General features: G+C 43.2%; 1 protein-coding gene across 2 annotated transcripts in view; it reads right to left on the reverse strand.

The window, feature by feature from the left end:
* The window catches only part of slc35f3b (solute carrier family 35 member F3b), a 49,586-nt gene that overhangs the window by 5,386 nt on the left and 31,448 nt on the right, over nucleotides 1-12,752 (reverse strand). For both annotated transcript variants that reach the window (XM_087175431.1, XM_023411639.1), the window contains 2 exons: nucleotides 7,054-7,396; nucleotides 2,564-2,783 (listed from right to left, as the gene is read on the reverse strand). In XM_087175431.1, the coding sequence (XP_087031557.1) occupies nucleotides 2,564-2,783; nucleotides 7,054-7,396 (563 nt within the window). The remainder of the gene's footprint in view (nucleotides 1-2,563; nucleotides 2,784-7,053; nucleotides 7,397-12,752) is intronic.

Consider the following 12,752-nt stretch of genomic DNA (forward strand, 5'->3'; position numbering starts at 1 on the left):
AAAAAACCCCCCCCCCCCCCCCACACTTCTTACACCCACTCCCTGCCTCTGCGATTATCACCGCCTCACACCAGCATCAAACCATTCATCCTGCTCTTAGTCAGTCAGTACCAGACTGAAAATCTTTCCATTATGGTGCATTGCATTTACAGCTTTCTGTCTTAGCCGTATATGTTTGTGTGCATGTGGTCATAACTGTGCATGGAGGGGTGACTGGGCTGAAGAATAGCGGCAGGGTCAAGGCGCAGTCCAGCTGAGTGGATTTGCTCTGCATTAAGGAGGTGTCAGGAAGACAAATGAGCCGTGTGTTTTTGCTTGGATAAAGCCCTCGAGCACCTTTGGCAAAATGTCTCTTTCTGCACTGCAGGCTGCCTGTCAGTCACAGCTACACCTTTCATTTCCACTGTAGCACTTTTTGCCTACAGGGTCAGTGACCCTGCATGAGTTTATGTTTTAGCTTCTCGAGATGTTTCAGCACAATGCGAGGAGCAGAGGGGGGAAAGGATCGTGACAACCTCGCATTGAGCAGCTTGTGTGATTACAGTGTTACTACGGCAGGGCGTGCATGTGGATTAAGCGTGGAACTCCCTTAACAAGTGATAAATCCAAACATGTCACACATTCGCCAAATGGCTGTTCAGTTTATTTTACAACCTTCTTACTTGTTCACTCCATTCTGCCTCTGCTGTTGCAAATAAGACAGGGCCACTTCTTTTCACACACAACATCAGTGAAACAACCAGCATCCCTTTTAATGATTTAGCCCCCCCCATGTCTCTCTCTCTCTCTCTATCTCTCTCTCCTCCTACACTTTCATGACAAACTCGTCCAAGATCCCCTGCATTGCTGCAGACATTCAAACACTGCAATCCCCACCACCAAGCAAGAGAGAGAGAGAGAGAGAGAGAGAGAGAGAGAGAGAGAGAGAGAGAGAGAGAGCGAAGCACGATTATTAAAGTATTTGTCTCTTACCGAAGCCCTTTCATTGCAGATAATAGGGGTGGGGTGTAGGAGCATGCACAAGGGAGAGACGGGGTGGTGGAGTGGTGAGTGTGTGAAAGAGAAGAAGAGGGGGAAATCCATTCTGCAGAGTGCAGGATGGCTGCAGATGTGAGAGCATCAGAGGTGTGCAGTGGGAGGAGATCAGTAGATACCTCGATTCACAACGCTAAACCCTCACTCTCCTGTTCCTGCTCCCCCTCAACCGGGAAAATCAGTCACAAACATATGCAAGCACAAACACACACACACACACACACACACACACACACACACACACACACACACACACACACACACACACAGCAGGAGGCATATTTGAATGACACAGTGATCATCGGTAGGATATTTCGCTGTCACACAGGTAACATGCTCTCTACTCGACTATGCTGTCTGCGTGTGTGTGTGTGTGTGTGTGTGTGTGTGTGTGTGTGTGTGTGTGTGTGTGTGCACGTCAGCTCACACTGCGACATATTATGTGCCTTCCTTTGGGTGCCATACACACCGATTGCACAGTAGAGGTCATACGGTGATACATACACACTCCGGGACGCAGTTAAAATCCCCACTTGACCATTAGAGCTTAGAGGAAAATGGCGGACGTCTTTCTCTCCACCAAATTAAACACTTTTGTCTCTAGCGATATAAATGATTTCCAACCGCCTCCATGGGGTCACAAAATAAATCCGATTTACAAGAGAGGAAAGAAAAGAAAACATACGTCTGCTACAAAATAAAAAGCATCTCTCTGACCTTGCTACGGTGGCACTGAGAGCTCAACCCACTGCAACTAACATGCAAATAGACAGAACAAAAGCAAATTCAGAAAACATCTCCATCAAGCAGGTTTCTGTATTCGATCATGTTGTGAGCATTTGCAGCACGTGTGTCGTCAAATTGATGAAGATGTTTTCTGAATTTGCTTCTGTTCTGTCTATTTGCATGTGTTTTCTTAAAGTTGCAGTGGATTGAGCTCTCTGGGCCTCCGTACCTTTCTCTGATTTTGGCTTTTTCCTTTTTCATCAAACTGAATCAATCAAGAAAAAGCACTATTTGATTGAGCTATTCATGAATCAAATCAGCATGTGACAAGATGCTGACATGATTTTCATTTTTCTTTCTTTCCTTCTTTCATTCTTCCTTCAAGTCCAGCACTGGTCTAGTTAACTGTGTCCACTGTCGTGTTCAAGCATGAAGCGTGTAGTCAAACATCCAATTAAAAGATAATATCAAGTTACAAAGATATTATATAACCTCATACGCGCAGCAATAATACCACATGGACACAGGTGTATTTTACGTGAAACTATAGAAGTTACATTATGCAACTTCCTTTTATCGTTTTGTTTGTCATAACCTTGTTTATTACAGGTGAACGTTGCTACAGTAGCCTAGAGGGTACAATCTGAAAATCATGGCTTTAAAATCCACTTTGCTTTTTGTTCCTTGTGCTTGACTGAGACTATTATCTCAAGATGCAGCAACAACATTTTCTCTTGTAAACAAACAAAAAACCTGGCACGCACGCACACAGACACACACACACGCACGCGGATGTACTCACCCTGACCCCCATGAAGCGGTCTCTGAGTACAATCCAAGAGAGCAGGAAGACGAAGGCCTTGTTACAACAGAAGAGCGCCGACACGTCTGTTGTGTTGATCTTCCTGAGGGCCTGCAGGTACAGGTAGTTGGTGAGGATCCACAGCAGGCCAAACGGAGCCACCTTGGTGAAAAACACCTTGGGGGTCAGCCCGTCGTCCCCGAAAAACCTACAGCACTCCCTGTGACACGGACACATAACGCAGGGCAGAGTGATCACATATTGAACAACGTGGGTTGACTGATTTCAGAGATGATACTTATTGTTATGGTGTGGGACTCTAATCAATAGTTACAGCTATAAACAGCTCTGCTGGAACAAATGCTACCACAGAGAGTAGAGATTCTAATCTGTGATGAGTGTGTCAAGTAATTCCCACTATAACAGGTACATCTAAATGAACACCACCACAGCGCATGTGGGACCGACTTGGAGAAATAAGTAAATATTTACAAATACAATAAGATCTTCCACCAGGCACTGAAGTTACATATTTCTAGCTCACATTCAGCTGTCTCTCTTAATGAAACTAAACATTAATAGTAATTTTTTTCCCCTTTATTTCATCCTAGTGTCGGTAATATCTAGGCAGTATTTTTGGATTTTACAATTTGCCTACACTGGGTCAAACTGTGCTGTGCAGACAAGTACTTAGTGTACTGCACAGCCGAATACTGGGGGAATACACATGGGACATACAGAAGTAGCTGTTTCTGGTACATGTGACTCCGTTTATGAGGAATCCACCCATTTTGGAAGAGAAACTGAATCTGCCGATCGGCGATGAACACTCAAGTCAGTCTGGTGACATTTTGTTATCTTGAAAAAGTGACTTCAACTCAGGTTCAAAGGCTGTATTCCAAAGTGTGAGGCTTAATCGCATACTACGGATGATTTTCAGCGCGTGTCCTGTCTGGCTTTGATGTCTGTCTAGAGAAGTTTTTTAACGACACACAAGAAGCTGTAGGTTTTTAAATCATTTGAAAAGAACGGATGAAACTGCCCCTAAAATAAAAGCTGACAGTCTAAAGCTATTGCCCTGACAGTCAATGCGTCACACTGTGAAATGTAAGAGGTGAACCAAACGGTGACAGCAGGTACCAGTATCAAAGTACTTGATAGTGATCCTGTCCACTCTGTTAATTTGAAATGTTCTCCTGGCTAAGCGTTTGTGTCATGTCCCACTGCTCTGATGTCAAGAAATATTTATTCTCCTCCTAAACTACACGACTCCCCACTCCCCCCCGGGTCAAAATCTAACATTATTGAATTTTTGAGATGCTGGCATTTTGACTGCTGCTGTTTACAGTGCTCTTGAGTTACACAGTTTTACCCTGAAACATGTGTGTGTGGCTGTGAGAGTTATGAAACAGCAACAACTGAGGAAACAGCAGGTAGGACATTTGTGTTGAGTGTCTTTCCGGACGCTGAGGAGCAGCGTTGTTATGAATACGCTCCAGAGGGCTGAGTCTGCACTAAAAATCACTTCTCACACTTAATTCAGTGACAATCACATTAAAGTTTATCACCATTTCATTACAGACACTGGATACAGCACCTTTGCATCCAAACCAATAACAGGTTTGCGGTTTGTTTCTGTTACGCTGTTGAACCTGTGAGACCTGTAATCCCATCTGATATTAGAAAAACCTGCAGCTCTAAGACTCAGCTGAGGAAGGTGTTATGGAGGCAGATTTTAATGCAGCGAGCAACTCATCAAATCATCTTTTTTATTTGGTTTCTGGGCAAATCAAAACCAGCAATAGAAGTGATGACAATATTTCACAATTGCACTGTATTTGGTGGTCTTTGTGATAGTGTTTGGAATCTATATATTAATCTATGATACTCATGAAGGTTTGACAAAAAAAGAACAAAAAAAAAATCCTTATTATTTACTATATTTTTTGACCACATCTTCCTTGGTGGATGGAGTTTGCTCAGTTAAGATACTCAAGTGTACAATCTCCGAGCTTGTATGATGTAATTCAAAGCTGAGGAAAAAAAGCTAGCACCTTATGTTATTGCTATTATCATTATCAATTTTGACAATCTGCTGTTTCCAAGGTCAAGAATGAAATTTAATTCTCGACTCATGAAAGTATTTTCCAAAACTAAATTGCAGCAGTCAAGTGAAAAAGAAAAACCCTCCTTGCTTTCACCCAGATAACTGTGTTTTGATATTCATTCAAGGTTTTCGTAATAACCTCAGATCTTCTCAGACTACAGTAAAGAGAAGCATGGACTCCTCATTCAGAAGCCAGCTATTGCCAGTATCGGGTCTTTTCCTCCACTTCGGCGACTGTTTCATACAAAGAGACAGGACAGATATTACAAATGTCAACTCCTGGTCTCTGTTTCTTCGCATTGTCTGAGATTCACCGGGAGACACAATGTGAATAAACACAAAGTAAACAAAGCGATTGATATTCGGAGCACGTCAGCTCTGGCCGAGCGGTGGGAGCTACAGATCTTTGTGTAAGCCCTCAAAAAGGAAGACTGACATCAGAGAGGTGCGTCAGAAATGTATAGCCGATTCCCCTGGTTCACCCACCCTCCCATGACACCTTCCATCCCACCGCCTTCTTTTTCTCTTTGTACTAAAGAAAGCTTAGCAGGGAGCAGAGACAAGACTTTTGTCTAAAGACCGTGATTAATGTCGTGTTTCAACTGTGAAAGCACCTCTGACACAATCAGGAACACATTCTCTCTGTTTGCTGCAGCAGGATAACTAAAGATGAGACCCTTATATTAAACAAAATTAAATATGTTTTTGTAAAGCTATTAAGTTCATTTGGAAATCAAATATGCTGCTGAGCTAATTAAAAGCAGTTGGGAAAAAGATTAAAAATTAGATGTGTGTTTCATCGTACAGAAAGAGTCATCTTAGTATGACTTTTTCACACAATTTTACAAATGTGTTATAATATGTAACTTTAGCTTTTTAAGGAAAATACCCCCATGGACACGCTGATACTCTGCTAAACACCATGTATCCTTTGTATTTAATGCTGCTTTGTTTTTAAACAGACTTCTTAATTGTACCTGGCTTTAATTGATTTATCAATAGATTATTCTCTTGGCTAGTTTTGCTAGTTGCATACTGGTTTGGACCACATCAACAAAAGACCAATTTCTCTCTCTTTTATCTATTTTAGTAATTTTTTAATTTCATTATCAAATGGCAAAGATTAAAGGAAAGTACGGGGAAAAAAACAGCCTTTTTCTGTAGAAGAAATATAGTCTCTAGTTTCTGTCCTGTTTCTCATCTGACGACCCCCTCATGGTTCGTCTTACAGCTGATGCAACATCTGCATTCATATATTCCCCTCATGGCTTTTCTGCAATGACCACAGAATAAAACGCCTGAGCATTCCAGCGGTGGGTTATATCTGCATTGCATTCAGGTCTGCTCAGGCTGCTGCTGTTGGGGAAAATGACTTTCTCTTCTATGATGTGAAACTGTACGACAGCTGATGCTGTTGATTTTTTTTCTCTTTGTTTTGACTGCACATCGTGGCGAGTGTGTTTGGCCTGTTAGCCGTAACAATAAGGAGAAGCAATCAGAGAAACAATTTTACCAATGAAAGAACCCAAAGTATAAAATATTAGACATCATTGATTGCTTATTCTAAATAGTGTGAATAGTATTTTAGGGTGGACAGATGGTACTGTTTAGTAGACAAGTAAAGTAGTACCTCTCCCCTTAATAATGGTACATTGACGCATTGCCAGCCATTTCTCCAAAACAACAGTGTTCAGGGCGCTGAGATTTAGCTGTGCCAGTTGCATTTTATTGCTTTTGATCTCAACTAAAATTCTCAGCCCCTTATGAAACAGGAACCTTGTGAAAACCAAACTCTAACTTTGAGATTTGGAAAAAGTCCATATTTTTATTACATCATGCCTCAGCAACTGTAACACCTTCTTCACCTTGTTCATCTTCCACGAAAATAACTCCAGCTGGTTATCAATAATAATAATAATAATAATAATAATAATATACGTATTTATAATAAAACATACATTGCACATTACTCCAGAGTTAGCTTCTCTCTACTGATTCCCTGTGAGTTTTACAAATGGTTTTGAACTTTGAAAAAGTTACATTAAAATATTCAATATTATATGGTCAGGCAGCTTTGTATTTAAAGGAGTTGTTGTGACCTGTGACCCCCGGCTGGAGCCTCTGGTGTTCAGAGCAGGGACGTCTGGCTGTTCCAAGGTCAAAGACACTGTTTGTGCTTTTGCTGTTGTTGCTTCTTGACTCTGGAGCAGCCTCACAAGGTCTTAGAGGAGCTTAATCGACTTACTTTGTAGGTTGTTTTATATTCTTTATTGTCTTCACTGTTTATTATATCCACCCCCCTTTTCTTTTCTTTTCTTTTCTTTTCTTTTCTTCTGCTGCTATATAAATAAGCTTGCTTGCCGAGCAGTGACAGTCTTCTCACCTGAATCTCTGTCTGGGCGTCTGCCTCTCTGGACTCTTGCACAGGTGGCCGATGTAATAGAGGGGAAAGAAGAGGCAGTTCCAGGTGGTGGCGAACCAGGTGAGGGTGAAGGGGGCGTCGAACTGCTTAAAGGTCAGCTTGGCCAGCTGGGTGGAGCCTGCCCATGATGAGCACACGCACATCACCATGACGACCCCCCACAGGGCCTTCCGCACCTGTACAGTTGTTACCCTGATGCAGCAGTGGAGCCTCCGTCTGCTGGAGCCGGACTCTGCTCCTGCGGCACCTCCAGCCGACTGTGCGTCTGTTGTGCCCACCACATTCTCCCTGGTGCGGTCTTCTCCTGTAGGTGGACACATACAGCAAGTAAACACTGATACTTCGTCTATGAACAGAATTTTCTTTTTCAATATTGCTGTAGCTGAAGGAGTTTTGCTAAATTTTAAACAAGTTATTACATTGAAAAATTCTGATTCAAGCACTTTTTTGGTTCTCAAAGTGGTGCGGGGACCCCCAGGGGTCCTTGAGGGGGTTCCTGGGAATAATTTATTTTCACTATAATCCCATCCATAAGTAACACAATGACATAATGTGACTATTAACTACTGATTCTTTTGCTCATGGGTTTCACAGACTTTCTGTAATAAAACATCTTAAAGCAACAATCTTATCAGATGGGGGACCCTGGGACAAAATCTTATCAAACGGGGGTCAGTGGTCTAATTTGTGTCAGCTTAGGGGTCCTTGATGTGAAAAAGTTTGAGAACCACTGGTTTAGAAAATATAGATTAGCTCTATACATGGGCGTACTGTATATATATATTCTGTGAATATCCTCTGCAGTAAATCAGAGGACACTTTTTTCTGTGTGAGTACCTGCGTTTTTTTCTGTATAAATATAGCTCCATTTGCAGTTTAATTGAACTTGAGGGTAATCAATCAGACATGAGTTAAAAATATGGTGATCAAGTGTGACAGGCAGCAGCCAAACAGAGGACAAAAGAGGACAGATCTGTTATCCAATCCAAGACCTCTTCTCCACCTCACGAGCTACAATGACATATCTGTGTGCGTGTGTGTGTGTGTGTGTGTGTGCGTGCCTGGGCGTATGCTTGCCCAAGCGCACAAAGGCACATATTACAACACTTAGCTTTCTATTGCTTGTGTCAAAACCCGACAGCCTCCATACTTCTTCTATTATGTGTGAATTGAAGCAAAGTGTTGCCGAGCTGTTTTCTGTCCCACTCACACCCACTCTGTGCTTCAAACCTGATTCACTTACCAAGGTCACTTTTGTTCCCTCAAGTCATTAAACTTACCTATTGTCTCCTCCAAACTACTACAGTTATCGCTTTACAGTCTTTTGTGAAAGTATTAAAGTTAATAAGCTCAAACACATCATTTAAGAAGATCTTCCAGTAGTTCAGGTCGTCTACATGGGCATTTACTCTGCTGAGAACAATAGTTACATTAGTCATACAGCAGATAGTCATTCAGACCGGTTATCTGGCTTCCTTTATCTCTCAATGACATTGTGTATTAACCATACAATAGCATAACCATAACAAAGTACCACCAGCAAAGTCCTTATAAATCAGACTGCAGACCATTTTAGAGCCAAACGGACCTTGTAGCTATAATTTCACCACAGAGAATGAAACTGCAACACCACAAGTTTACAATCAGGGAAGCGAGAGGACAAAACAGACAACATCGCCCCTGTATCGGCTCTGTTTCATAACGGCTGTGTAATACGCACCATGCATCTTCTGCCTTCCAACAAGTTAAAAATGTGAGATCTCCCTAATGGTGTTTCCAGAGGTAATGATGTGCCGCAGGGAGCCTTTTGCAGATTCATCTGCACTGTACACTGCTGACTGGAATATAGAACGCACTTCAAAAGGCCTCAGTGAGACGAGAATAAATATAACTTAGGCTGGAGTTACACTGAGGAAATTATTATTGTACAGCATCAACAGGACACGGAAGTCATATTATTTTAGTTCTCCCGTGTCAGTTTATTTCCATATAGCACTGATGACGCTCTTTATGTTAATGCATTCTCTGTAATCCAAAGCTCACCTATTGTCTAATACATGCGGCTTGCTGCCTATTTTTTTTTTTTAAGGGGGAATCTGTCAAGCCCGATGGGGCGACTCATTCTTCCTGGCAGAGCTGCTTCTGACCTTGCCAGGTGGTCTCATCATATCACAGATTAACTTCCCTGATGACTATCACCTCTAAAATTAATGCCCCGGCTTCCTCAGGCTCCCGACTGAATGCACAAGAGATTCTTATTTTGTTTCTCTACAGCAACTGGAAATGTGACGCAATTAAAATGTAATTATACTGTATTGAAAAATGCTCCCTACTGCAAAAGCACTTGACACATCTGACAGCCCCGAGACACATTTGGCAGCAATGAAAGCTGATTCAAGATCATTGTCTGTTATTGCATTGAAATGATGAATCAGCAAAGACCAAAAAAAGAGACAGACACACGTGGATGTCTGTCAAAGTCTTGGGCACAAGGATAAGAATTAAGTTTCTCTATTCTGAGCCCCAAGCCTCTTTGTCTCGTTCTGAAGGTCATCTCTTGTTTACGCTGCCCGGCTTTTGTCCTTCCTGGGCCTCCATCCCACATCCCGTGGCCCTGGCCACTGCTCCATACTGCAGCACAGTTTAATCTTCCAAATGCAGTGATGGGCCAAGCCAATCAGCCCCCAGAGAGGCGCTGGGTGTCCAGCAAAGCATTTCCAGCTCTGGCACATGTGAACATGCTGAGTGTCATGACTCCATCAGTGATATTCCTGTCACACAGCCCGCACTCTTCAATGAAGCTGTTACCGTAACACTCAGCATCGATAGAATCCAGTCTCTCTTTTTTAAAACGAAACACAATGAATTATGAATTATTAATTAAAGCCACTGTGAGTAAATGCTGAGACATCAACCTATATTCATTTGTTACCCACTGAAGCAATGACTCGATAATTTAAAGACAATGCGCGCCTTTCACATTTAGCCTGACGGTGACTAATGATGCCGTATCAACCTTGACTGCCAGTGATGAACAATATGGAGCTCTGCTGAACTCATCAGTGTGAGAGAGCTGGGTCAGTCGAGTGGCTGAGAGAGATAGAAAGGCTGCTCCGCTAATGACATTTGAAGCCATTATTACCATGACTGAAACACCCAGAAAGAGTCTCCCTCTGTAACTGCTAAATGATTAAGTGAAAGCTCTTAACATTATCAGTTTGTAATCGAATGTCAACTGTCAAGGTCAGCCCCATACACACCACAGCGACTGCAGTACAGTGAATAGCCTGCGGTGCAATCTTTGGTCTCATTTAGAGTATTTCTTTTATATAATATTTCATTATTAATCTCATCCTTTTGCACGCTAAAATGGATTTAGATTAGGTTTAGTGGCAGATTAGCGAAGATGCTTAATTTAGAGTTAAGAATATAGATGGAAGCATCTCCTTTCATCCAACCCATTCTGTGTCCAAATGTACTTAAATGAACCTAACAGGCGTCTGTGAAATCAATGGAGACAGGAAGGAAGTGTGTGGCGTCCTTGTAGGATCGGCTTTGGATCCACTCTGACAGCTGTGTATGGCTTCTCCATGTTGCCTCCTCACATGTTTTCGTCCCAACCACTCTGCTGAGTGAAGGCATGGTAACACCGTGGAATTTCATATGCACAGGTAAAAGTAATCTCAAGAGTAGAGAAAGTGTTTTGATACTTATTGACAGAAGGGAATAAATTTTAGCCACTAAACTCTTTTCTCCCTGTGTGAAAATCTGTAGATGAATCAGTGTCTTTACCACTGAAGGTACAGCAAATCAATTTGTATCTTATGTGGTCATTTGTCTGCCTCTAGTGTTTTAGTACACTGAGCACCTCATAGGCTGGGTATTGAAAATACGTCCTGCTCCCAGTAGGGTCGAAGCACTTCGATTGGTGTTGAGACTTATCTTGCCATTAACCAGCCAGTTTTCCAGTTTTTCTTCCATCTCAACGCATTCTTCCCTGCTGCCCGACCAGCCTTGTTCCCACTCCCGCTCTCCTTCCTCCTCCTGCAGACTCTGCAGTGCAGATCTCTCCTGCTGATAGCTGCAAATCCCAAACGTGCCAGCAGAGGCCTGCCTGACTGCCTGTTTCTCACACTTCACAGAGCCTGGCCATGGCACGCCGAGAGAGCCCTGCTATGTTCCCCTGTAGCTCCCTGAACGGGCCACCGCCCACACCATTCACGCACCCTCTCTCTCTCTCGCTCTCTCTGCCGCCCCTGACTCTCCCAGAGCAGGAACAAAGATCCTCGCAGGCAGCAGCGGCGATGGCGTCGGGCTCGTGTGGGTTTGCCAGGGTGGCCGTGCAACTGTCGGGAGTGTCTCCCTGGGACCTCAACTGTAAGTGGGGGACACTGAGGTAAGAGAGACAGAGAGAGGTTTGTCTACTTGCCGACACCTCTGTGGGAGTGAGAGTGCACTGCAGCGCTCTGCCTCAGTGATTCAAGAGGTAAACAGATCAATCACTGATACACACTTTAGAGGAACTCTTCTCCTTGTCTTACTGTCTGCTGGGACTCTGCTTCTTGATGGATGGATGAATGGACTGGTGCAACTTACTCATACTGTCATGCTCATAATAAAACATCACAGTGCAAAGTCATTGTTTGGCTACGCACACAGTTTATATAAAACACGTGAATCAATAACTTTAAAGGTCAGTTCACCGTAATGTGAAAGGTTTTCGTATCTAAAAAATATCTGCATGGCTAGATACGACTAAAGGTACCAGGCAAGTGAATATATGTTTTTTCTGTAATTTGGTTGAACTGACCCTTTAACGTAACCTTTTGGATCTGGATGAATAACAGGCGAACAAACACAAAATCTAAGCTCATCTTTAAACATGTTTTTGGCTGTCACACAGCATCAATCATTGAATCAATACCTTAATAAAAATAAATCCTTCAATCCCATTTTGGTTTATTGGGTTTGTCATTTCTGACATGTAAGTCGAGGGTAGTGTCTTTAAAAGATGCTGGTCTGTGCTCGTTTGCACAAACTCTAGGAATTTGTTATGTACTATAAACGACAAATGTCACATTACACAGGGACGGTAGTTGCGTCACGGCAGACAGACAGTCAGAGAGACAGGTAGCGCACAGACAGTCAGTGTCACAGTCTTTGTAATCTCTGACAGACAGTGGGAGTCTGTGATAGTCGGCTGTGACAGCTTGGTCGGGCCAAGCTGCCAGTCAGAGGCCTTTCAACACACCAGAGCAGGCTCATCTGACACGCCTGTCCCAACCAATAACGCAACAGAGAGACAGGTGGAAAACACACCCCGCTGCGTCAACCACCTGATAGGTGAGACCACATGTATCTGAGAGGACAAAGGCCCAGGAGGGCAGACAAGGGCGGGACGGCTGTTACTGATCCCGCTCTCCTTAATTCCTGACTGGTTTCTCCTTCAACCTCAGAGGACAACAGAGCAACTTGCTCACCGGGAAGCGAACTTGTTGTTTGTCACTGCCCTGACCTGCCCAGCTGGTTCAACAGATGCTAATGATTCGGGTCAATGCTGCGGCCCCCCTGATGCCTCATTGGCTACCGAGTACCGACACGACAAAACACAGCGCGCAAGAAAGCAGCGTGTGTTTGCGTGTATCAGTGCACTGTGTGTT

This window comes from Seriola lalandi, unplaced genomic scaffold, assembly GCF_002814215.2.
Source record: "Seriola lalandi dorsalis isolate HSWRI2012SDOR001 ecotype SW California unplaced genomic scaffold, Sedor1 jcf7180002054470, whole genome shotgun sequence".
Lineage (NCBI taxonomy): Eukaryota > Metazoa > Chordata > Actinopteri > Carangiformes > Carangidae > Seriola > Seriola lalandi.